At 42.8% G+C, this 27,589-nt stretch overlaps 1 protein-coding gene across 2 annotated transcripts; it reads left to right on the forward strand.

Annotated features, from left to right (window-relative positions):
* Positions 1 to 27,300, forward strand: kcnk6 (potassium channel, subfamily K, member 6). Of its 2 annotated transcripts, XM_083637788.1 has the most exons (4): positions 1 to 396; positions 11,640 to 12,032; positions 25,119 to 25,401; positions 25,758 to 27,300. In XM_083637788.1, the coding sequence occupies exons 1-3, from the start codon at positions 81 to 83 to the stop codon at positions 25,361 to 25,363; spliced, it is 954 nt and encodes a 317-aa protein (XP_083493914.1). In that variant the 5' UTR covers positions 1 to 80; the 3' UTR covers positions 25,364 to 25,401; positions 25,758 to 27,300. The 2 variants fall into 2 exon arrangements, with proteins under 2 accessions (XP_083493914.1, XP_083493913.1); XM_083637787.1 differs by having other exon boundaries at positions 25,119 to 27,300.
* The last annotated feature ends 289 nt before the right edge of the window (positions 27,301 to 27,589 follow it).

A 27,589-nucleotide genomic window follows, 5' to 3' on the forward strand; every position in this document is an offset into this window, starting at 1 on the left:
GGAAGGCGAGAAGCAGAAGAGGGCTAATGGCTATGGTGAACTGCTAGCTCCACCGATGTTTGTCCCCGCGTAAAAACACCATGCATTCTGCAAGCAAGTCCTGGCTGCTGCTCACGGGCTTCATACTCTTCTATGTCATCTACCTGCTGCTCGGAGCGCTGGTGTTCTCCAGCATCGAGCGGCCGGTGGAGGAGCAGCTGAAACGTGACATGGAAGCTCTGAAGCAGGAGTTTCTGAACCAGAGCTGCGTCAACGCCACGGTCCTCGAACGCTTTCTGGTCAAAGTGTTGACGGCCAACAAGTACGGAGTGTCCATCCTCAGAAACTCCTCTGTCAGCTCCAACTGGGACCTGGCATCGTCCATGTTCTTCGCCAACACTCTGGTCACCACGGTCGGTGAGTTGAAACAGGAAACAATGCAGTTGTTGGTGTAGAAATCATCAAAGAGCTGACAGCACTAGACCTCTTTGATGTGTCTGCTGTGCTGTGGCTGGCCGTGTTGTTTTTACGCAGGGAGTTTGGAAATTGGTTGGTTCTGAGACAAAGAAGTTGCTGTTGTTTTTAACTGGGCCTTACCAAGCAGAGCTAGTGTGATCATTTGCAGATGTCATAGGATATGATCAAGGACCCATAGATTAGTTCACATTAGGGCCACAGACCCCAATTCGATGAGTCTCTCAGATCCAAGTCTGTCAGAATATTTTTTATTGTTAGATATGATTGTGTCCAGAATTCCATGGCTGTCTGTATTGTAGGTAGAGAGATAACAGAGACACTATGATCAAAATAGTCATTCTTATACATTCTCTAATTATATTAACTTCTTGTCAATTACATAATAGGGAGGTTTAATAATTTGGGACCCACTGGAAATTCCTCAAGGACCAATGAAACACCATATTCACACAAAAGCACACATCAGACCCTGTGTTCAGGTAAAAGTAATCAACCTCTTTCCTCTTCTTTTCCTCCCTCTGCTTAACCTCTTTGTCACATATTTCTACAATAACAGTCCCATGAAGCCAATAGTCCACTGGTTATTTCCTCTGGTCACTGTGTATGATCATCAACTCTCTGAGCAGACAGCCATGTCAATTTAGTCAAGTGTGTAAACTTGGATGATGGTATAGGAAACTGGATGGAAATGATTCTTTGTTTGACTGTATCACATGACCAGGCTAATTATTGTGTATTTTTTTAAAGCATCTCTGTTTGTGTTTTTGAACTCCACTGATTAAAATGTGAAAACTAAACAGCCGCAGCAACAACAACAAGGCACCCAAAGTCATTGTAATATCAGTATAGGGGCTGATTAGTGAGGCTGTGGCACTTAATAAGAGCTTTGAAAACTCCAATAGTATCACTATGTAATTCATATAACATTTAAATATTCATATATACTTGTAGTGTGGAAAAGTGAATTTTATTAACTTAATCGTACATCATAGTGTTAATTGTCCTATAAAATTCCAGTAATATTCTTATAGTTACTGTGCGTCTGTGGTGCTCAAATGATTGTGCTTTTATCCCCTATGCTATCACTATAACACTCCTATAGGATATTATGCTTTATCATCTTCCTATGACAGTGGTTCTTAATGTGGGTTCTGGGACCCCCCCAAGTTTACACACGTGACTAAATTGGCATGGTTGTCTGTTCAGTGATTTGTTTTGGAAATATGTGATGAAGAGGTTAAGCAGAGGGAGGAAAAGAAGAGGAAAGAGGTTGATTACTTTCACCACATCACCGGTCTGATCTTTTGTGTGATTTAGGGGGAGTTTCATTGAAATGGACCCAGGTCAGCTCTAGAAGGCTTGTCATTAAAATCTGAGTGTCCCTGACCCCCCGACCTCTCCACCCATCTGCCCCCTGACCTAGACTCAGGCTCACACTTCGCCTAGAACATCTCACCCTTTAATTAGAGGAAGAGCGAGGGGAGCTGCTGCTGAACCAGAGGGAAGGAACTGCTGAGTGGGTGGTTTCTTGCCTTCAGGACTTCTCTTCTTAAAGCTCACACAGGCTGAAGGTCTCTTCTGCAGCCGGTTATATAGGAGCATGCATCCCAGTTCATTTCCAAAATGTATGTCTGTCTGTTCTGGAAAAATTCCTGAACAGAAGTTCACTAAAATGTAGATTTGATGTGGATCTTCTTATTTTTTACCCACAGCCACAGGCTAACCTTCCAAAACAACACATACACTTACACACATGTAAACTGTCAACAACAGCAATGGGGAGAAGAAAAAAAGACAAATGAACATCGCAACAGAAAGTGTAGCAATACTGAAAAGACATGAATTCCACATTTGTATTGTCCTGTAGATGAATAGATACAGATTACAGCATAATATAGACTAGAGGATTCAAGGACTTAAAGGAGAACTTCACCAAAAAACATGGCTGATTTATTTTGCACATGATCTCACACATATCCGAAAACTGTAAACAGTTTTGCAAGCATTCATTTAGTTTGAATTATTGAGAGTCGATTTGAGTTCAGTTGTGGACCAGTGATGTCATTTGTGCATGAATGACATCACTGGTCCACAACTTAACTCTCAATAAGTATCAAACAAATGAATGTCTGCAAAACTGTTTACAGTTTTCAGATATGTGTGAGATCATGTGCAAAATGAATCGGCATTGTTTTTTGGTGAAGTTCTCCTTTGAGTCAGTGGTTCTCAAATTGGGGTATGGGGACCCCCAGGGGTTCCAGGGGGTCCCCAGCAAAAAGGGGCATAATTTAATTTCACTACAATTCCATCCATAAGTAATACAATGTCAAGAATGTATGACTATTTTGGTCATGGGTTTCATACTGATGAAGCACTACTGTAATGAAACAGAAATAAAATCAGAAATCGTATCAGGTGGGGGTCCCTGGGACAACATCTTATCAAATGGGGTCCGTGGTCTAATTTGTGTGAGTTTAGGGGTCCTTGACATGAAAACATTTGAGAACCACTGCTTTAAGTTACCCATACAATTGTATTGATTTATATTTCATTTTGTGACAGTAGATGTCACGACACTTCTTCAACAATGGATATGTCATGGGGGCACCATCACACCTTGGCTTACATCCTGGGACAGTTTGCTCATGTGCTCAGGCACATCCTGCTTCACATGTGTAGTCACACATGTGAACTGCTGGGAGCGGCCCATTCCAGCAAGTGCCTTGCTCAGAGGCAGGGTTAGGGCAGCTTCAAGGTGTGTGTGGAGAAAGGGAGAGGTGGCACATGACTCACTCACTTAGTCACTTTCTCCACCCAGATGTCCCCATCTGGTCTGGGCCTGGGGACTGAGACTGACGTCATGACAAAAATGGCTTCTATGTTTACATTTTTTCATCCTGTGATCTTAATTGGAGTGGCTTGGGCGAGGTGCATGATTGGAGAGTGAAGCTATGTTGACTTTAAAATGTCCACCTGGTAACAGCCAGGCGCTGAGGAAGAACAGTGTTGTTGGGACTGAGATAATTGCTGAGCAAAATAATTAATTCATGCATTGACGTAGTTAGATAATCCGCAGGCTACTTCCTGGTATGTGGACGTTCAGCTAGTCAGTTACCAGCTGGTTGATGTTTGTTTGACTTTACCGTACTGCCTGGTGTACGAGCGCACACTGGATTTCCATTATGCAGGGCAGGCTCTCTGGATCATAGCCTAAAAGGCTGTTAAGGTGTTACACATGAATGAGTGAGCGGCTAATGAACACACAGAGCCCAGCTCAAGAGAGCTGCTGAGCCAAGTAAAGAAACCAGAGCCACACTGAAGGTCTCTGTTAAGCTCATGAGCTGTCAGACCACACGCTAACTTAGTAGAAAATTGCCCAACTTCACTGCTGTGTTGCCTCTGCTTGTTCAGCAACTCACCGGCTAACCAGGCTGCGATCTAGAGATGATATGAATATTTCACAATCACGATTATCGTGATCAATCAACATTATCATGGTTCTCAGTATTATCGCGGCATTGTTCAAATGTGCTGATAAAAAGAAAATGGTCAAAAATACTGAATGTACTCAATGAAATAATTTAATCAATATTGAAAACTCGAGACTCTTGCTAACTTAACTTTGGTTGATGTGTTTTTCACAACGCTCTGTAATCACTGTAAATAAATCACGGTAACACTGTTTTAATGATACTTAAAATTTGAAACAGTAATACTAACAGACAGGAATTTGATCACGAAACCGATAATCATTTCATCCCTACTTCAATCCAGTTTATTGTTATTAGCTGAAGGCTCGAGTAGTAGTCGACTGATTAAACGTGGGCTTCTAGCTAACATAACGTTTCTGCAATTGTGTGTGTCTGTGCACGTACAGTATGTGTGTCTGTGCACGTACAGTATGTGTGTCTGTGCACGTACAGTATGTGTGTCTGTGCACGTACACTATGTGTGTCTGTGCACGTACAGTATGTGTGTCTGTGCACGTACACTATGTGTGTCTGTGCACGTACACTATGTGTGTCTGTGCACGTACACTATGTGTGTCTGTGCACGTACAGTATGTGTGTCTGTGCACGTACAGTATGTGTGTCTGTGCACGTACAGTATGTGTGTCTGTGCACGTACACTATGTGTGTCTGTGCATGTACAGTATGTGTGTCTGTGCACGTACAGTATGTGTGTCTGTGCACGTACAGTATGTGTGTCTGTGCACGTACACTATGTGTGTCTGTGCACCACGTACACTATGTGTGTCTGTGCACGTACAGTATGTGTGTCTGTGCACGTACAGTATGTGTGTCTGTGCTTCACTACAACAAGCTTGACACAATGTTTAATGAGAGATAGTGGATTTGCGGGACAGAATCTGCTCATCAATCACATTGTTGTCACTTCTAGTCACTTGGCAGATGATATGAGCTGTGCAATGCGAGTGAAGAAAGTTAGTATTTTTTAATGTCTTTGATTGCTTACATTTGCTATTTGGCTTGTAACCGAGTCTGTCAAACAAACATACAAAAATAGGCTGCAGGCCAGTTTTGGGAAGGTTGTGAAAAAGTTAGTTTTGAGCCCTGTGGACATTTATTTAGTTGATAGGCCTACGCTTTTTCTTTTTTTTCTGTGCACTGCAGACGTTAAATTAGTGTTAAATACATGTTCATTTAAGTTCAGCATAATGTGTGTATCATTTGTTGTATTTTATCAGAGGCAAAACAACAACAACATGATATTGGCATTATATAGCCTATTGGCCGTCAGCTGCCCTGCTCTCTAAATATCGGCATCGGCCATTGAAAACCCATATCGGTCGACAACTAGCATGGAGCGGTTAAGATGCACATCCTGTTATGTACCTTTTATTTTTACAAGAACACAGACAACCAGATTGACAGAGTGCAAAGTAACACCTGGCAGTTCTGTTTGCCAGATTTCAGTCCCTGTCTTTAGTGATGGTTGGAGTTCAACCCAACGGCTCTTTCATCACTAGACAGACTTTGAACCAAAGCGCCACCTATTGTGCTGGTCTTAGCTCAGCTGGTCTTAGCGCAGCTGGTCTCAGCTCAGCTGGTCTGAGCTCAGCTGGTCTGAGCTCAACTGGTCTTAGCTCAGCTGGTCTCTGTTCAGCTGGTCTCAGTTCAGCTGGTCTCAGCTGAGCTGAGACCAGCTAAGCTGAGACCAGCTGGTCTGAGCTCAGCTGGTCTCAGTTGGTCTCAGCTCAGCTGGTCTTAGCTCAGCTGGTCTTAGCTCAGCTGGTCTCAGCTCAGCTGGTCTTAGCTCAGCTGGTCTCAGCTCAGCTGGTCTTAGCTCAGCTGGTCTTAGCTCAGCTGGTCTCAGCTGGTCTCTCAGCTCAGCTGGTCTTAGCTCAGCTGGTCTTAGCTCAGCTGGTCTTAGCTCAGCTGGTCTTAGCTCAGCTGGTCTCAGCTGGTCTCTCAGCTCAGCTGGTCTTAGCTCAGCTGGTCTTAGCTCAGCTGGTCTCAGTTGGTCTCTCAGCTCAGCTGGTCTCTCAGCTCAGCTGGTCTCTCAGCTCAGCTGGTCTTAGCTCAGCTGGTCTCAGCTGGTCTTAGCTCAGCTGGTCTTAGCTCAGCTGTCTTTTCAACAAAGAAAGGAGCAAGTCTTGACATCTGAGGCTTCCTGCATTCTGCTTAAGTTCCAAAATTGTCTGTTTCCCAGAGTGCTGCAGTATTATCTTACAGGCCTGAACACACACTGTGGAGGTGCTGGAGGCTTTTATGACTCACATGCTGCCGCGCTATACAGGCAAATTACTGTACTACGCACACACACACACACACACACACACACACACACACACACACACACTGCTGATGCCAACCACTTGCACAGACACTGTCTGCGCTATGCAAATTGATACATTAAGCAGAACAGACATTTGTGTTCAGAACTTTTCTAGTCTTCTCAGAATGCTACATCTTTTCCTTCCCCTCCCTGTAACATGTTGATGTGCTGTGTCTGTGTAGTTGTGCTATCTGTTGATGTGCTGTGTAGTTGTGCTGTGTGTAGTTGATGTGTTGTGTGTAGTTGTTGTGCTATCTGTTGATGTGCTGTGTTGATGTGCTGTATGTAGTTGATGTGTGGTGTGTAGTTGATGTGCTGTATGTAGTTGATGTGTTGTGTGTAGTTGATGTGTAGTGTGTAGTTGATGTGTTGCGTGTAGTTGATGTGTTGTGTGTAGTTGATGTGTGTTCTGTCATAGTGTTTTGAACTCTGGAGCAGGTCTGTTCTGTCTGTTTTGAACTCTGGAGCAGGTCTGCTCTGGAGCAGGTCTGTTCTGTCATAGTGTTTTGAACTCTGGAGCAGGTCTGTTCTGTCATAGTGTTTTGAACTCTGGAGCAGGTCTGTTCTGTCATAGTGTTTTGAACTCTGGAGCAGGTATGTTCTGTCATAGTGTTTTGAACTCTGGAGCAGGTATGTTCTGTCATAGTGTTTTGAACTCTGGAGCAGGTCTGTTCTGTCATAGTGTTTTGAACTCTGGAGCAGGTCTGTTCTGTCATAGTGTTTTGAACTCTGGAGCAGGTCTGTTCTGTCATAGTGTTTTGAACTCTGGAGCAGGTCTGTTCTGTCATAGTGTTTTGAACTCTGGAGCAGGTCTGTTCTGTCATAGTGTTTTGAACTCTGGAGCAGGTCTGTTCTGTCATAGTGTTTTGAACTCTGGAGCAGGTCTGTTCTGTCATAGTGTTTTGAACTCTGGAGCAGGTCTGTTCTGTCATAGTGTTTTGAACTGTGGAGCAGGTCTGTTCTGTCATAGTGTTTTGAACTGTGGAGCAGGTCTGTTCTGTCATAGTGTTTTGAACTGTGGAGCAGGTCTGTTCTGTCAGTGTTTTGAACTCTGGAGCAGGTCTGTTCTGTCATAGTGTTTTGAACTCTGGAGCAGGTCTGTTCTGTCATAGTGTTTTGAACTCTGGAGCAGGTCTGTTCTGTCATAGTGTTTTGAACTCTGGAGCAGGTCTGTTCTGTCATAGTGTTTTGAACTGTGGAGCAGGTCTGTTCTGTCATAGTGTTTTGAACTGTGGAGCAGGTCTGTTCTGTCATAGTGTTTTGAACTCTGGAGCAGGTCGGTGATGTTTTGTTGGAGTGAGCGTGAAGCACTTTGGACTGAGCAGCAGGCCAGAGGCAGAGGGGACGGAGCGGGTGAAGAGGGGGGTGGGGGATATTGATAATTCCTCTCTCGTTAAAGGGATACTTGACATTTTGAATTGGTCTATTTTAATTTGTCAAACGCTTGTTACTTGATATAAGAACGGTTCTTCAGTCGTCCTTTGGCAACCCTAAAGATACTGTAGCTAGCTTGTTGGATTTCCTCATTGAAACCAGTGGGTACAGTAACAGTCTTCAGGCACTGTTGCACAGATTTCATATTTGATTCATAAAGCATCAGTGCTGAGAGACCAATACTGGGCTGATGTGTGAAAAATAGTTTGGTGTTGGTCAGTAGCCTGGCTGCAGAATTCTGCACAAGCAGAAAGCAGAAAGCAGAAATATAAAATATATCCTGCAGAAAATGTTTACTGAGCAGAGGAGAAAATAACTCCCGAGTCCCGACGTGTCTGATCTACAGTTTTTTAATGAGTCACCAGACAGAATTACTTTAGTTTAGCTCAAATCTCACTAAAGCCCATATCGGCTCCTAAACACAACACAAAGAAACAGAATGAAAGATGCTTAAAACCTCAGCGTTGCTGAGCATAGCGATGTATTCAGCTGCTTTTCTTGCAGATCAAAGTGTTTATCTTTGCATGTCATGACTCATGTGGCTGTGGGGCATTGCAGCTCGGTCAGTGTCTTTTTGAAGGGTCAGTCCAAAACAAAGAGGAGGCTGTGCTAATCCAGCCAGCTGACTCTGAAGCAGCAGCAGTTTCACTTACAGACCTGTGAAAAGAGCCTTCAGCCTGTGTAGGTGACAGACTGGCCGTCCAGCACACACACGGAGAGTGTGAGCCAGACTTCCACAGAGAAAGCTTTGTACTCATCTCTCTTCTCGACAAACAAGCAGTGCATTTTAAACAAATTATCCAAATCCCTCCTACTGATTACAGCAGCTTCATTACATTGAGCATCTAATGGTGTTAGATCTGATAGCTGCGTATGTTGTTGTTTCTAAATGGATTGGACACAGGCACAGCTGAGTCGCACTAATTCACACTCAAAAGAAATGCTTATCTTCCTGGAATGAGAGGCTATTATTTGTTTACGTTTATTTATCCACATTAGCTTTGCTGATATCCAGGATCTCTTTAATTCTGGTAAAGCATATCAAAACTAGTAGAACATTTCCATAGAACTATAGAACATTTCTCTTGGACCAAAACATAAATAAATGAATAAAAATAGCGGATAAAAAAAGTGTTTTTTGGTCTGAGTGAAATGTTCTAGTATGGTCTCTCCTGTTTCAAAGTGCACTCCTCTTATAGAGATCACTTTGGGACAGGTCAAATTGATCACTATAAGCGGATGATCATTATAACCGAATGTTTTTCTTTTTCTGTATTTCTCATGCAGATTACCATCTACTTGTCGTGTATATTTATTAGCCTACATGAACACAGTATAAAGTAATGAAACGGATAGCGTCGCTATTTACTGAATGCTATTGACTTTAAAAACCTCCAGCTGTTTCAAACACAGCGGTCTCGCAGAGACGGAGACACCACCATCTCTCCACAGACAGACACAGACAGAGATGCTGCGATCTCTCCATATACAGACAGACATGCACCAAGTATCGCTGCTGTATCTCGTTGGCTCATTTTTGGCAGTTTGGAAGTAAAAAATAAATGTAATAAAAATACTGCAGTTTTAACCATTTTTTCCATTGTATGTTCTCAGGTGTGACAAGGCCCAAAATGATCACTGTAAGCGGGGTATTGATCACTATAAGCGAATCATTGAAACAGCATGTGTGTATACTGTAGGAATGATTCGGCACCAAGCTTTTTGATCAATATAAGCGGTTGATCACTATAACCGTGATCACTATAAGCGGTATAGCTGAATCGTTTGGTTTGAATAAGTAAAACTATTCTATAAGCATTTTACTAAATGTCTATGGGAAAATAAATGGTGGATGAAATCTCTTGGTGCTCATGCTGAAGCACCAAGTGACGTCGACTTTGGCTCTCTATACGATGCTCAAACTCAGAGTATGACCTGCAATGTTTGCCACAAACACACAAGAGACAAACAAAGAAACATTTATTTAGTGGGGCAAGTTGGCCTTCTTCAGCGTGTGTACACACACTGTCCTTGTCTTCTTGAATGCTCTTTACAGGGGAAGTCTGAACTGGAGGCCAGAAGGTAGGAACTGAAACTCTTGAGTGAAGGGGATGAGTGTGGACCGATAGGATTGGATTTAACCTTCCACAGTCCACACTACCTGTCTGTTATACAAGTCAGTGAGGTCACTTTGCTGGACACCTATGATTTTACTGCTGCCACGATTTTGGTAGTCTAGCTTGCCAGACTCTCCCTGCAAAGGGGCTGGGAGAGTCTGGCTGGAGACACTTTCGATTGTGTTGTTGTTGGTTCTGGGCGTTGTTGGTTCTGGGTGGTGTTGTTGTTGGTTCTGGGCGTTGTTGTTGGTTCTGGGTGGCGTTGTTGTTGTTGGTTCTGGACGTTGTTGTTGGTTCTGGGTGGCGTTGTTGTTGTTGGTTCTGGGTGGCGTTGTTGTTGTTGGTTCTGGGCGTTGTTGTTGGTTCTGGGTGGCGTTGTTGTTGTTGGTTCTGGGCGTTGTTGTTGATTCTGGGTGGTGTTGTTGTTGTTGGTTCTGGGCGTTGTTGTTGGTTCTGGGTGGTGTTGTTGTTGTTGGTTCTGGGCGTTGTTGTTGGTTCTGGGTGGTGTTGTTGTTGTTGGTTCTGGGCGTTGTTGTTGGTTCTGGGTGGTGTTGTTGTTGTTGGTTCTGGGCGTTGTTGTTGGTTCTGGGTGGCGTTGTTGTTGGTTAGGTGTTGTTGGTTCTGGGCATTGTTGTTGTTGTTGGTTCTAGGCATTGTTGTTGATAATGTGGTTGTATTGTGATGTTTTTATAGTGCTTTTCCCTGATTTCCCTCCCACCACAGTAAAGATTGAATTGAATTGAGATGAGGCCAAAGCAGTGAGTGCAGGTTTAGCAGGTTAGTTGTGTCAGTTGTTTGGTGGGTAACTGCTCCCACAGGATTGTGCTTCAACAGGTTTGATGCATGTCCTTTCTTCTGGCATAAGTAGTTGGATAATGTTCCATGATCACAGATCACATATCATATGTGTGTATATATATATGTATATCTGTATATGTGTGTGTATATATATATGTATATATATATATATACGTATATATTAGGGCTGTGAATCTTCACTGGCCTCACGATTCGATTCGATTACGATTCAGAGGGCTACGATTCGATTCGATTACGATTATCGATGCATCTTCAATCGATCCATCACTTTTTTTCCCAATACATGATTTATTTTTTCTCACTTTCTTTTTTTCTCACAGTGTGGCTACTTTTAAAATAAAAGTGCATTTGGAATTGCATTGTATTATGATCCAAATAAACAACTGCATGTACCTCCATTATATTTTATTCGGTTATTAAAAAAATAAATAATAATAATAATAATTAAATAATCGATTTTTGACATTTGTGAATCGATGCAGAATCGTGCACGTCTGCATCTTATAATCAATTATTTTTGACACCCCTAATATATAATATAATATATATACTGTATATATATATATACAGTGTTTCCCCTACCATTCTACAGGCCTGGCAGGCCAGAAAACAAATTGAAAAAAAAGAAAACAAAATCTGCTCTCCTCAAAATCTCAATAAACCTTTATGGCATACTATTACTACTGGTGTTGACCATAATAGAAGATGCCAAATCATTCAAAACAATAAGCATTTTGCTTTTAGGAGCATTGCGCCAGCGTGCAGCGCTGTTCCAAAATGTGTCAACGTGTGTCATTGCCTGGGAACATCTCATAATACAACAGTTCGCATCGCATTAGTTCTTGTGTGGTTTGATAAGTCTGGATTTGGTCCCTCAGCACCTTGAACCTTAATATGATCTTGGCATATAATGCTTTCCTATACACTACAGGGAAACATTGTAGACAATAAGATGGTAGATTACTGTTGTCACTCTGTATAAAACATGATAAATCCCCCCCCTCCTGTCTCCAGGTTACGGCCACACCACTCCCCTGTCTGACACGGGGAAGGCCTTCTCCATCCTGTACGCTGTGATCGGTGTTCCATTCACCATGCTGGTTCTGACGGCCTGCGTGCAGCGGCTCATGGGGCCCCTGGTGCACGCTCCGGTCAGCCTATTCCAGCGCTACGGCGTGGACCACCGGCCAGCCACCGCCATCCACTTCACCCTGCTGCTGCTGGTGGTGGTGCTGGGCTTCTTTGTGGTGCCGGCGGCCGTGTTCAGCGCGGTGGAGGTGTCCTGGTCCTTCCTGGACGCCATCTACTTCTGCTTCATCTCGCTGTGCACCATCGGCCTGGGGGATTACGTGCCGGGCGAGCAGCCCGGGCAGAAGTACAGACCGGTTTACAAGATCATCGTCATGGGTGAGTCCGGCTGTCTGTCTGCTTATGGCTCGTACAGTAGGGCTGCTTGATTATGGCAAAAATCATAATCACGATTATTTTGATTGATATTGAGATCACGATTATTTAACACAATTACTCATTGACATTGAGAACATCATGAATTTATTGAACATTGACACTGGCTTTTCTTTTTAACATTGGATGTCTTTGGATTTTAGATATAATTGAAAATAAATAAATAAGATAAAATAAATAATAAAAGTGCAAAGATTTAGAAATAAAATAAAAACTAAAATAAATATAGACTATATGTAGGCCTACTGTTGCAGTGAACTGCCACAACCAACTGCAACTATTAATCTACATTCAATATGTTGGTAAACATCTGAACTAGTAGTCCTTAAACCTCACACTAGCCAAAATAGTGTCGCAGAAAATGACGTGTACACAGTATCTGTGATCAATCAGTTAAAACGGTATTTATTTACCGTTGTTTAATTAAGTGGAATGAAAACAGTCGGGACATATGTTGCCGACAGCAAATTAGTGTTCATATTTCATCAAAACTAACCAAATGAGAACGCCATTGAGTAACGTTCGTTTACATTATATTAAATTACTCATTTGGCAGATGCTTTTATCCAAAGCGACTTACGTTTAGGTTCATAATAGGCTATTGTTAATGTTTATCTCTGAGCTCGTTAGCTGTTGAATATCGCATTGTAAAGAGTGTCCTGAATCGATGACTGTGTTGCGGTGGCAGGAGTAACTAGATGGGGCTTTGTCTTTTTGTTCGTTTAGCGTTATTGCTTGGTCATAGACCACTTTGTGAATGGATTTCAAGTGATTAAACAAAGAGGGAGAGAGGTCGTGTTGCGAGGTCGTGTTGCGGGGTGCAGCCACGACCGCGCATATCTTGCACACTGTGAGTTTGTTCCAACTCTGACTCGGCGAAACCGGTCCATAGTGTTTCCACACCACAGACGTTGTTTCACCTCTCTTCTCGACCAGCGGCTCTCTTTCTGTGACTTCTGTCATCTTATTCTTGTGCTACCAAGGAAATAAGCGGGGAGGAAAAACGTGCCGTGGCTCTTCACATGACAGTCATTCACAACTCGAGCTGAAACGAAACGGTGTGCTTTGGGCTTTGGGGGAGGGGCCGAGCAAAGGAAGGGGTGCGCTTGATTTACAACACAAGACAGAACGAGAGTGACAAGAGCCGCAAAATCGTTTTATGTCGATTATCTTGTTTTCATAATCGTGGACAGCCCAAATCGTAATCATGATTAAAATTCGATTAATCGCCCAGCCCTATCGTACAGACTACCCAACGGTTGTCAGTTCAGTTCAGTTAGTTCAGTTATGTTTATAGCCCCTTATCACACACGTCTCAAAGGGCTTTACATCATCACAGTCATATACTACAGTACATCATATATCTACACACAACATAGGTTACATACATCATCATATATATACTACAGACACACAACACACTACTAGATTATATACATTGTGATACTATCATACTACACAAACACAGCATATCTTTGGACTGTGGGAAGAAACCGGGGCACCTGGATGAAACCCACACAAACACAGAGAGAACATGCAAACTCCACACAGAAAGGACCGTGGTAGAGATTCGAACCCACAACATTCTTGCTGTGAGGCAACATTGCTTGCTAACCATTGAGCCACCAGTCATCTGTCATCAGTCTCTGTTCTTTTCACACTACACAACTTGCTGTCTTGTAATCAGGAGTCTTTGTGTCATTGTGGTTTTCACACTATATGACTGAGCTGAGACAGCTAGGGGAACACGTATTACAAGATATTTCACAAGGAGAATCCCCGACCAGTCCTCAAACGTAGTCTCACACAGGTCTGCTCACGGCTTTATTTCTAAACACACACTTGCACAACATGTGTCATTCTACACAACTGCTTCAAAGTCAGAGTTATTAAGTTTACTGCTATCTCTTAAAGCAGCTACGAGCAACTTTTTCGATTGTTATTAAACAGTATAAATTTAATATCAATGCATCACATCTTACCTCTAATAGTCGACGAGACCAACGCAGAGTAGTCTCGCTTGAACCCCGAGTGAATCGGCCAGTGTAGTCTGTCTGTGGCCAGGGAAGATCAGGAAGTGAAATGAAACGGTTTGCAGCAGCCACTTCGGCCATAACCACAAAATAACTTCCAAAAAACCTGTTAGAATATAACGAGAGATGTTCGCGAGAGTATGCGTGGCGTTCACATTGTTTATGCTATGTTGCTAGGCAGCGCGAACGGGGTAGGCAGGCAGCTGCGTTTCACTTCCGGGTTTCACTTCCGCGTTTCACTTCCGGGTAGCCGGGCCGGCGGTAAGGAGAGAGAGAGAGAGAGAGAGCCCCCTGTTGACGCGAGTTTAGACAGACACAGACTTAATAATCATCCAAGGGAGCAATCTCCGATACACACGGCTTTGGTCTCAGCTACTATTATAGGTAAGATGTGATGCATCAATATTGTAATTATACTGTTTAATAACAATCAAAAAAGTTGCTCGTAGCTGCTTTAAGATTTGTATAGCTACTTAAATGCTTTTTAAATTTGTTAGTTTTTTGGTTGTGGGACAGTTTGTACCAATCCCGTAGAATGTTTTTTTCTGTGAGACCACTTGCCTGCCTGCAGCCTCCTGCAGACAGCAGACATCAACCCCGGCCATGTCGGCCTCACTGCGTTCTCATTGGCTCATCTCCCGACACGCCCAGATATTTAGCAGACTAGATATCTGTCGGACCTCTGTGACTCATCAGCGAGCACTCGGGGAGCTCCCCGCTCGCGTCTGTTGACAGTTACATAGGCGAGCGCGAGCCAACGTGATTTGCCTCTGATCTGGGCGGGGGCTTGTCGCCGAGCTCCAAAAACTGCTCGCCAAGACTCGAGCATAATCTGAACTAGGAATTAGTAGGGATGAACAACACAGTGATAGCAGCACATTTATTTGGCCAGTTTATTTGGACGTTGGCTCAAATATACTGTATTTGACTGAGTTTAAGTGTCGGCAGTTTGAAGTTGGTCTGGCTGGCTCTCTGAGTACATTTTGTGTAGAATTCAGTGGTTCTCGAACTTTTTAACGTCAAGGACCCTTAAACTGACACATTTAGAACACCCTTTAATATGGTTTTGTCCCAGGGTCCCCCATCTGATAAGATTGTTTGCTTTTGCTCTTACAATTGCTTTTACAATTGCTCAAGTGACATCACTGATGACATCACAAATCGTGACTGAGACCACCGCCACAGACACCACCCACTTTAATCTGTGTGTGTGTGTGTGTGTCTGAGACCACCGCCACAGACACCACCCACTTTAATCTGTGTGTGTGTGTGTGTGTGTGTGTGTGTGTGTGTGTGTGTGTGTGTGTGTGTGTGTGTGTGTGTGTGTGTTTATTTATGAGATAATAAATCCCTCCTCGCTGGTTTAGATTTTTTATTTATTTAGTTAGATGGAGAATTTTATAGAGAATTGATTCCAGCTCCTCAGGGTGTTTACAGGCTCCAGAAATGAGTTTAACCTAAAATGTCAGAGGTAGAAGTTATATCTTTCTGTGTAACAGAAAATAGTCCTAAATTCTGCCGCTACACTGAATCCCTGGCCTTCAAATCAAGTTAAATGTCAGAGAATATACTTGATTTGAGATCAAGCTGAGCAAATCCTATGCATCATTTCTGAGACTGCTGACATCCAGCTTTTGCTCCCCTGCTTTTCTGCCGTGTGGTCACATTTCATGCTGTAGTCCCAGTCCTTTGAAGTCTGGGTTGAATGTCACACATGAAATGTGTGTAGTCAGTCAGTGTGCTGCCTGCACACTTCCTCTGTACAGTCAGTCATCTGTTTGATAAGAGGGAGTGACTCATCCTCCTCCCGGACACAGCAGCACAGGCTGTCGTATCAGCATCCGTAAATAAATGACACCGTTCAATGGACAATTGACCTTTCATAAGTCCCGCCCCTTTTTGATCTGTGCTCCAATAACAGTTGGGCAAGCTTGGTACCCGGCAGAACTTCGGTAAACTTTCCCCTTTCGTGTTATACTAGACATTGTAAGTCTATGGGAGGACTGTTCAAATCATGCCGTCCTTGAGAAATCGCAGTTTATGGTTTACGCTTTTTTCGACCTTTTATAATGGCACTGTACGGAGCCAGCCTAGAGTGCTTAATGTCATAATTCACTAGTCTAGCTGACTTTCCAGACTGCACTTTTGACTAAATTCACATTTTAAAGCTGTGACAGTTCACACAACTTTAACAATAGACCCTTCTCACGGGGGCCATTTTGTGTCGAGAAGCCAGGGTAAACACAGGTGCAAGCAAAACACTAATGAGGGTTTCCAACTTCCATGATTGGAATTTGGAAACCCTCATTAGTGTTTTGCTTGCACCTGTGTTTACCCTGGCTTCTCGACACAAAATGGCCCCCGTGAGAAGGGTCTATACCAGGGTTGGGAGGGTTACTTTAAAAATGTCATCCAATACAATTACTGAGTACCCGTTAAAAATTGTAATCATTAACGTAATCCAGGTATCGCAATATTAAAGTAATGTAACTTGATTATGATGTGATATGAGAAGCCGCAATTTTCTTCCCTTCTCTTCCCTCTCAGCAAGAATAAGCAGCTTGAACCAGAGGCAAACCACTCTCTGACTTCATCTGAAATGTGGCAGTCTGGAAATTTAAGCTTTTTTCCTCCACTGCGCTCATTGTGAGTTAATCTGAGTTTACAAAGAATTTGATGGAGAAAAAAAATGAAATCATATCTGAAGCGTTGGGGCTTGCATAATCTCAATTGTTTTTGATTTGACATTAAAAAAAAAGAGTCAATATAATGAATCGCAACTTGTTTTGGATTTTGAAAGAAAGCCCCGCTTGCACATCAATATGCTTTTTGTACGCTGCACTGCACACATTAGAAGTTGATCATCACATATTGATGATGGCAGAACGGCATCTTGGTCTCTGCCCCATGAGTCATGAGCCCTGTTCGGAATCGGTCCCTATGACAGAAATAGTGGACTATTTAGTGTGTCGCCATTTTTCTTATAGTGTCCGAATTCTAAACTGTGAATTTGATTCACTATTTAGTCCACTATAAAATACCCACAATGCACAGCGATTTCTAGTGAACAGCGAATGTACCCTACATTTTCGCCGGTATACCACAATGCAATGCGGTTGTCTTTACCGAAGGAGAAGAAGAAAGTTGTTGGCTCACGAGCTAACAAGCTTGTGAGCTACTTGACCAGCAAACTTCTATTAGGAGACAGCACCATAGTTGACAAAACCACACATGCACGTAATTAGAATTTCAATTATTTATTTAGGATTTAGCAGTCAAAACATGCAACATCAATACTACCTGAGGACGGGGATTCAAATCCCCAAGGATTTATCTAAGATATATGAGAGTAACTACGGCCCCATAAGTAAAAGTATTAAGTCAGATATAGATAGATGGTCTCAGCTGCCCTTTGATATGCATAACAGGATAGAAACTATAAAAATGAACGTACTCCCCCGATTCTTATACCTTTTTCAGTCCTTACCAACCGAAATAACACCAAAACAATTTAACGAATGGGACAAGTGGATTTCAAGATTCATCTGGGGAGGTAAAAGACCAAGGATTCAATTCAAAACATTGCAATTGCCTAAAGAGAAAGGGGGTAGATCACTACCATGCCTACTAGACTATTACAAAGCGGCACAATTAAGACCACTTGCATGCTGCTGCAACCCAGAATACACTGCAAAGTGGAAAGAGTTGGAAACATCACAGCTAGATATACCTATACAAGCTATGCTGGGTAGTAAAACACTGTACGAGAAACACTCTAATAGGTTAAATCAATGGTCCAAAATCCCCTTTAGAATCTGGTTTAAGGAATGCAAACCACCATCACTTGAGAGACAGTCTAGACAGCTGAGATGGGTTGCTTTTGATCCAGACTTTAAACCAGCAGGGATCGATGGAAGGTTTAAGCAGTGGTTTAGACAAGGCATCACTTCATATTGCTCAATTTCATCAAACTGTGAACTGGTCAGCTTTCAGGAAATTTCTGATACATATGGGTTAGAAAAGATAGACTTCTTTAGGTATTTACAAACCAGGGCTTATTTTAATGATAAGATAAAACATACAAAGAAAGATGACACTAATATAGTTGACGTATTCACCAACATGTATACAGTTAAGAGTAACAGGAAACTTGTCTCAATACTGCACTCAAGTATTCAATCCATGAAGAAACACACAACAAATAAGGTTAGACTAAAATGGGAAAAAGAGGCTGGAATTGTAATCTCAGAGGAGGACTGGATGAATATGTGCAACATACAATCTACCTCCACCAGCTCGGGGTTTTGGAGAGGATTTTGTTGGCGGAATTTGATGAGGTATTTTATAACTCCTAAGTTAAAAGGTTTACAGATGGGTGAGTTGGGAAGGAGTCTATGTTGGAGGAAGTGCGGAGAACAACTGGCAGACCACTTCCATATATTCTGGAGTTGCCCTTCCATCCAGACATACTGGCAGGAGGTATCACAAGCAATAAAGGATATATTTGGTAAAGAAACTGATTGCTCTTTCCCTACAATCTACTTGGGTAACATCGCAACCGATTTGATATCACAGGACAGATATCTCTTAAAAATACTGCTGGCAGCCAGCAAAAAAGCTTTAACAAGAAAGTGGCTGCAGTCCGATCCTCCAACAAAGACTGACTGGACAGAAATAGTGACCAACATACAGAGCATGGAGAGAATTACCTTTTCTTTGAATTTACAACTTGACAAGTATTCCAAGTACTGGGAGAAATGGATTGTGTTTACATGTACGAACTGAGTTGAAACCCCCACTAGTAAGTCGATGTATGTAAAGGTGACCAACTGTCTGTTTTGTTTTGTTTCTGTTTTGTTTTTGTTTTGTTTTCCAGTATGTTCTACTTATGCTTTGTTTCATGAAAACGTACAAAAATAAAGTATAAAAAAAAAAAAATACTACCTGAGGACATCTCATTCTGCTCATGAGCTCAATTGTTTATGTGATAGTGTGCGCAGAATGATTGCTTGCATCACATGAATTCCCGGCGCATCTGATGACGCAATGATCTCCAGGAAAAAAATGTGTGTAGTGTCCGAAACTCATTTTGATCATTCCTCATATAGTTAACTATATGATAAACACTATATGCGCAATAGTGAGTGAGTGAACGATTCCGAACGCAGCTATGGTGTTAATTCACACACTCACCCACCCTTTAGGACATTGGTTCCCAAACTGTGGTCTGCGGGGCTCCGCCTGGTGGTCCGCCAGAGAATTGCATTTTTTTTTTTTTTTTTTTTTACAGACAACCGTTTTTTACATACACATTAACCCTGAGCAGTTGCCGGATTGGGATTCCGATTTTCGGAAATATCGTGATATTTGGGAAACATCACAATTTTTTTACATTTACTTTCAGAGACTGCAGCAGGCTCAGTTTTAAAGCCAGAGTGAAGTTTCTGGTATCACATGAAACTAGAAGACTTAAGGAATAGGTTTGTACCAACCATGTCATGCTAGCTTGTTAGGAAGGTAGCTAAATAACACTCCAAAGTTAGGCTAAATTTTGGCGAGATATGAGATGTGAGCCAGGCCTTTAGGAGACATGAGATGTGAGCCAGGCTTGCATGCTAATTGTGAGCCATACAAAGACAAAGCCTGGTAATCCATCTCTCTCTCTGGGCTTGTTCAGACAGAGACGCTCCCTCACATGCTAGAGAGGATCAAAGTCATGCTGTTTGTCCCTTTCAGCACATTCACATTCAGATTACTTTATTGTCCATCAAATTAGCATACAATGGAAATGTGTCTTTGGTACTCACATAAAAGACAACGCACATGACAGCACATGACAATGCATATATGACTATGAGCTTACTTTGTAATTGAATTAGGGCTGGAATGACTGTTTTGTCTAAAAGTAGCTTCACTGTTCTTCTGCTCTTGTTGTCCTGATGTCGCTGGACAGAATGGTCTGTTGCTGCACAGTCATTTGACTAGAAGCACTGTTAAAGGACAAATCCACTCTAAAACTCTTTAAAACTGGTAAGAGCTCAAAGAGTGAGAGCTTCTTTCTAGAGTCGCCATTTTGCACCAGGAGACGTTCAACAATCATACAGGGAGAAATCCATCGAAGAAGAGGAGAGAGATGTTTCTCCACCCACAGGAGCAGGAGAGAGACCAGAATGCTATGCAGCAGAGAGACAAGTGTGAGTTGTGTTCCAGGTAAGGGCCATGGCCCAGTGTTCCTGAACTAGTTGGCTAGGTAGCTATATTTACCTGCCCAACGCCCACCTGTGAATAACATCAACAACCTCTCCTCTTCTCTGGGGGTGTTGAAAGGCATTCTGGGAAATGTATGAAATCACTAACTGCGGTAGAAGCAGACAAGGCAGGTTGAGGGAAAGTGGATTCAACCAAAAAAGTAAATGATAACACTTGATCACAAGATAGCTCCTAGAATGTATTGAACATCACAGACACGTCTTTAGTATGGTGCATTTCTCAAACAGGTAAAAAGTTTGCACAATATCTGCTTCAGTATCATCTGGGCGTTAATAATATTAGGAGGCACAGGGCAGGCAGACAGGTTGGGACTCACCCGGTGTTTTCCTCTCGGTTCCTCTAGGTTAATCTCTCAGCCTCGGTCTGGAAGGAGGCCAGGTGGCTTGTTTCCTCAGCCTTGTATTATGTCATGATGATGTGGGACCTGAGGAGGAAGGAGGCCAGGCGGCTGGTTTCCTCAGCCCTGTATTATGTCATGATGATGTGGGACCTGAGGAGGAAGGAGGCCAGGTGGCTGCCGGCTGGTTTCCTCAGCCCTGTATTATGTCATGATGATGTGGGACCTGAGGAGGAAGGAGGCCAGGCGGCTGGTTTCCTCAGCCCTGTATTATGTCATGATGATGTGGGTCCTGAGGAGGAAGGAGGCCAGGTGGCTGGTTTCCTCAGCCTTGTATTATGTCATGATGATGTGGGACCTCCTGAGGAGGAAGGAAGCCAGGTGGCTGGTTTCCTCAGCCCTGTATTATGTCATGATGATGTGGGACCTGAGGAGGAAGGAAGCCAGGCGGCTGGTTTCCTCAGCCCTGTATTATGTCATGATGATGTGGGACCTGAGGAGGAAGGAGGCCAGGTGGCTGGTTTCCTCAGCCCTGTATTATGTCATGATGATGTGGGACCTCCTGAGGAGGAAGGAAGCCAGGCGTCTGGTTTCCTCAGCCCTGTATTATGTCATGATGATGTTGGTCCTGAGGAGGAAGGAGGCCAGGAGGCTGGTTTCCTCAGCCCTGTATTATGTCATGATGATGTGGGTCCTGAGGAGGAAGGAGGCCAGGCGGCTGGTTTCCTCAGCCCTGTATTATGTCATGATGATGTGGGTCCTGAGGAGGCAGGAGGCCAGGAGGCTGGTTTCCTCAGCCCTGTATTATGTCATGATGATGTGGGACCTCCTGAGGAGGAAGGAAGCCAGGTGGCTGGTTTCCTCAGCCCTGTATTATGTCATGATGATGTGGGACCTGAGGAGGAAGGAGGCCAGGAGGCTGGTTTCCTCAGCCCTGTATTATGTCATGATGATGTGGGTCCTGAGGAGGAAGGAGGCCAGGTGGCTGGTTTCCTCCGCCCTGTATTATGTCATGATGATGTGGGACCTCCTGAGGAGGAAGGAAGCCAGGTGGCTGGTTTCCTCAGCCCTGTATTATGTCATGATGATGTGGGACCTGAGGAGGAAGGAGGCCAGGAGGCTGGTTTCCTCAGCCCTGTATTATGTCATGATGATGTGGGTCCTGAGGAGGAAGGAGGCCAGGTGGCTGGTTTCCTCCGCCCTGTATTATGTCATGATGATGTGGGACCTCCTGAGGAGGAAGGAAGCCAGGTGGCTGGTTTCCTCAGCCCTGTATTATGTCATGATGATGTGGGACCTGAGGAGGAAGGAGGCCAGGAGGCTGGTTTCCTCAGCCCTGTATTATGTCATGATGATGTGGGACCTCCTGAGGAGGAAGGACGCCATGCGGCTGGTTTCCTCAGCCTTGTATTATGTCATGATGATGTGGGACCTCCTGAGGAGGAAGGAGGCCAGGCGGCTGGTTTCCTCAGCCCTGTATTATGTCATGATGATGTGGGACCTGAGGAGGAAGGAGGCCAGGCGGCTGGTTTCCTCAGCCCTGTATTATGTCATGATGATGTGGGACCTGAGGAGGAAGGAGGCCAGGCGGCTGGTTTCCTCAGCCCTGTATTATGTCATGATGATGTGGGACCTCCTGAGGAGGAGTAGTGACCAGCTGCTGGGTGTTCTTCTCACAGCCTGATGATGTGACACTGACACAGCACTTTGGGGGGAGAACAACACATGATTTTCCTCAAAGTGCTGTGGGCTATATACAATATCTAAATGTTTTCACATGTAACTAAAATGGTGGGTGAACTATGACTATGACCTCCATTTGGTACAACATGATGTATGTACTGTATGTAACCTATGTCCAGGGCTGCTGTAAGTCACTTTAAGCAGGGGGTGCTGGGAGGAAGGGACGCTCGGTGGGGCCCTTGCAGACCCCGCCGGGAAAAAATTTGACGTTTTTTTTTTAAACATTTTTTTGAAATATTTAGAGGAATATCTCATTTTAAATTAACATTAGGATACTGTTGTGATGTAATTATTCAGTATTTTCTCCTTTTCTCACTCATTCAGAGCAAAGAGGGAGATATATAGCATGATGATAATGCTCTATATCTCCCTATTTGCTCTGAATACACCAGTTAACATGACACAGACTTAACATGATAGAAATATTATCAGCAAACTCAATGACTAGACTAATTATTCTGATCTGAATGGCATATATCAAGAAACATTGACTCCTCTCTTTGCTGTACTGGGAGGTGCATGTTTGAGTATAGGCTATTAAAATAGCATGTCAAGTTCACATTTCTTTATTGCCAGATTAAACAATTCGTATTGGTTGTTGGTTGGTTCAACACAACATGTGCGCGCATGCGCGCTTCTTCTTCTTCTCTAGCCTACAAGCATGTAACTTCCTTGATTGTTATTGTTGATAATTCTATTTAAATAGGCTACATTTTCAGTATATCAATAATGCAATCATTTCCTGAAACATTCTTAAACAAGAAAGGAACATAGTGCACTGCAAAATATTTTTAATTACATTTGTAAAAAATTTTTTTTTTTTTTTTTTAAATCTAGGGGGTGCTGCAGCACTTGCAGCACCCCTACTTCCCACGGCCCTGCCTATGTCGTGTGCGTGTGTGTATATATATATATATATATATATATATATTATATGTATATAATATATATATATATATATATATATATATATATATATATATATATATATATATATGTATATGTACTGTATGTGCTACATCATCCTCAACAGGATGTTGCCAGGCAACAAACTAAACGGGAAGTCAAGATTAATCATTTTAACATTGTTGAAGAGGCAGGTAATAATTAACCGTCAAAGAGAGAAAGCGTTTTGTGTGTCTTTCTCATGAAAGCCCAAATCAAATTTGACTAAGGACTTAGTGGACTTTCTCCTTTAGGTTGTAATCTGTGGTCGTCAAGGAAACGCATAACTGCTGAGGCTGAAACAAATGTGAACACACACACACACACGGTTCAGTTTGATGTTTTAATATAATAGAGTAGCGCAGGAATTAGTCCGGAAGTAGCATGTTGGCTCCTCAGGGGAAAAGGCTATGGGGTTTTAGAATGGGGATTTCGCTTAAATGCATGAAATAAAGTCTGTGGCTAACAAAAGTTTATGAAACTGCGGCCTTTGTATCAGCAGGATCATCTTCACAACGTGAATCGCTTTTATGACTTTTGAAACGTAAATGCGTTATTTTAACGTGATTTTCAGGAAACACTTCAAAAGTCATAAAAGTGATTCACGTTGGTGAAGATTATCCTGCTGAACACAAATTACCACTCCCATAGCCTTTTGTTAACCACAGACCTTATTTCATAGTTAAGCCTACAAAATATAGCCCTGTAAACCATCTGGTCACGTGACCTCACAATCACATTGTGTTTCGTTCTACGAGACCGTCTGGCCTCTGCCCCAGGGTGAGCGCTTTCAGATTTTAAAACGTGCACTAGCCAATCAGGGACCTACCTCATAGTTGACGTCGTAACCAACCAATTAGGAACGCCGCTGGCAAAAAGGTAATGGCTGCCTCCATGGCTTTCCGCCTCGAGCAGTAACGTCAAAGTTCGTTGAGTTTAAACAGCCATATGTGCAGTTATTGCAGAAATTTTATCTTCATTTTCATAGTTTTATGGGTTTATTTATGTATATTGCCTTATATCTCTCCTGTAATATTTTATCATTAGTACCTCATTACCTTTTCTGTCCTGCCTTGGCATTGTTCTGCCACATTTGCTGCTGTGACACCTGAAATTCCCCTAGGGATCAATAAAGTGCCAACTTGTTTTATATGAAAAGAAATTAGTTATGCACCCTTTAAATAAATCCCAGACCAAAAACTTATATTTGACTACACACACACAAAAAAAAAAAAAATCATACTTTTTGAAAAATAGCAGGTAACTGACAAAATTATTACTTTTACAATCTTGGACTCTATCGACTATTGGTCTGATGATTAGACTCTTGGGGCGACGGCCAATATTTTGGGGTTTCTGGTGTAACCAGCGGACATCCAGACCAAGACTTCTTCTTCTGTGCGGCGGTCATTGTTTACGATTGAATCAGCAACTTGAGACGCGGGAATGCAGTTGGAGTCCAACGTTTCTCCACACAATACACAAACAAACATGGATACTCTTGTAGCTTTAGGTCCAGATGACATTTCAGCTAATCTCTATAAAGAGATATCTGCATATGAGTCTCTCAACTCCAACTCCATTCTCGCGTCTTGTTGCGATTGTGACTTTTACAATCGGGATCCTGTTTATTTCAGAGATGGTGAAAGGTGAAACGATCTCTTGTGACGTGTGTGTTTCTGATTTCTGACCTTTCTCCAGTCTACCTGTTTGTGGGTCTGATGACGATGTACCTCCTGCTTCGCACCTTCCACAAGATGGCCGACTTGCACGGACTGACCAGCTTCCTGCAGCTGCCGCGCTGCGAGGAGCCGGACACGGAGGAGGAGCCCATCGTGGGGGATGGGTCTGGATACCAGTCCTCCCCCTACCTGTCGGACAGAGCTGCCTCCAAGCCCCTGGAGCCTGGAGCCCACACCTCCTACAACTCCTTCAACAAGAGCTGAGATCCTACGGAGGAGAGAGATGCTCTACCTCTGATCTGGTGATAAAATACTTTACCTGCCAGGCTGAATCTGAAGTCTCATCTTAAAGAGGAGCTAAACCCCAAACCCAAATCTGAGTAAAGCCTGATCTCTAATGGTAAAACAAAAACATGCTAGTGAAAAAAACAACTGCTATTGGCTGATCCTCGCTGCCAGGTGATGTCACCTGTTATAGTCTATAGAAGGTGACATCACCTGGCACCAAAGATCAGCCAATAGCAGATGGCCATTTCACGAACATCAAGGAGATTTTACCATGAGATGCCAGGCTTCACCACAGATTTGGGTTTGGGGATTTGATACCTGTGTAATATCTCCATCCTTTCTTCTCATGTCTCCTTGTTAAAATATGCAGAGGGGGCAAGAGAGCGTACAAACCACAGACGATGGTGCTGATGATGATGATGATGATGATGATGATGAGGAGAAAGGGTTTGACGAATTGAAAAGGGAGTTTTGAGATTCAGCCTTTGGAAAACAAGAACTACACCCGTCTGTTCAAGACAGAAAAGAGTTTACCACCTGTGAGGGAGCTGCAGACTTTTCCAAGCGCTTTCTAAGCCGCTTGCTGCACACATGACGTCAGACCATTCAGCCTAACTACGGCAAGCCACCTGGGCCAAAAGGCACAGGTGTACCTGTCCCAACAAAACACGAGTTCTGTCTGTGTAATCAAGGGTTTGTTCCCCGCTGTGTGTTTACAGCCTCACTGCAGCGCGTGACCCATGATGGGACCAAAAACTGGCAATGCAATATGTTGTTTTGACCAGACCAAATATGTCTTTACATGTATACTTTTTTATGTTGTGCTGTATGTTAGGGTTGTTAGTTCAGGTCTGAGAGCTGGCATCTGTGTGCTAAAACTCAAACAATGTGCCAAAACGAAATCAGTCTTGGTCGTTTGTCGTCCATTTGTGGATGCAGTCATACTTGTCATTTCAACACAATTTTTGAGTTCAGATATTACAAATCAGACGTGAGACCACATCACCGTGCACACTTCTCCGCAAATGTCTTTTTACACGTTTGGCTGTGTTTTTGTTTTGTTTTTTAACTTGGGTCCATCTCTCACATGCACATTATGGCCGGATTGCCTCCAAACTATTTACCAGACGATCCAATCTTACTTGTAGCTTTGGTTTGGCTCACTAGATTAGATTATGTCCTGATGTGCCACTTTACTGCCTGCTCACATGGATGGATGATAGCAATCGTTTTGAAAAGACAAGTGTAACTGTTGAACCTGTGGACCAATTCCTCAAGCACAGGTCAAACTTAACTCTTTGACTGAGGATTGGAAGTTCACTGGAATGTTTCCCTCTTTTTCATAATCAAGTTTAATCAGAAATGTCCTGGATGTAGCTCTCCTGTCTCAGCACAGATGCTACAGATCAGGGCTCTGCTTTAAGGACTAGGGCCGTCTGCCTGTATGCTGCTGCCCCCTGGTGTCTACTTGTATGTACTGTAACATCTTACTATGCCTCTGAAACAGAAACTATAGGGTTAAAGGGATGGAATAGAGGGAAAGAAGAAGAAATAATAGAAAATATGGCTCAATAAGACATGTTTCATGGTGGTGACATGATACATCTTAATGGGAAACCAAAATACTTGTTAATCACAGTCTGTTCTGTGTTTGTGTGTCTTGTATCTGATGTGAATCCTCAGTGTTATCTGGATTTCTGTCCATCTGAGATCATGAAAGAGACTCTACAATGCACTTTAACCTTTTCACACCATTTTTGTTGTGTTTTTTCTTTTATCATCTGAACAGCACGACACTTGAGTTGTCTGGAGTGTAAACAGGCCAAATATATCCCGATACTGTAATGTAAGTTATCCGTGTCTGAACACGTTGGTGTGCGTAGCTGTAGTGTTGGAATATGAATTAGTTGTGTACCGGTATTCACATTTAAAATTATAATTAAAAAAATACTTTGTAGTATTTTGTCTGTTTTTTTATCTCACGAGCACGTCATCCCAGTATTTTACTGATTTCTCATAGGATTTCTCCAATTATGTCATCATCTTGTTGTTATTTTAATACTGAAAAGTGAAAATCCATCATAAAACAGAATTTGCATGTCTTGATGTGATTTACTGTTTATTCAAGCAATGTGGATATGTACAAGACAGTGTGAGACAAATAGAAATGGGCAGTTTAGCATTTTGAAGTCCTGTTTCATA

Source organism: Poromitra crassiceps (assembly GCF_964638095.1).
Source record: "Poromitra crassiceps genome assembly, chromosome: 5".
Taxonomy (NCBI): Eukaryota; Metazoa; Chordata; class Actinopteri; order Beryciformes; family Melamphaidae; genus Poromitra; species Poromitra crassiceps.

Coding starts and splice junctions, on each gene's coding strand:
- kcnk6 (XM_083637787.1), top strand. CDS start 81: ATGCATTCTGCAAGCAAGTCCTGGCTGCTGCTCACGGGCTTCATACTC. Junction 397..11,639: donor CACTCTGGTCACCACGGTCG/GTGAGTTGAAAC, acceptor TCCTGTCTCCAG/GTTACGGCCACACCACTCCC. Junction 12,033..25,118: donor TTACAAGATCATCGTCATGG/GTGAGTCCGGCT, acceptor ACCTTTCTCCAG/TCTACCTGTTTGTGGGTCTG.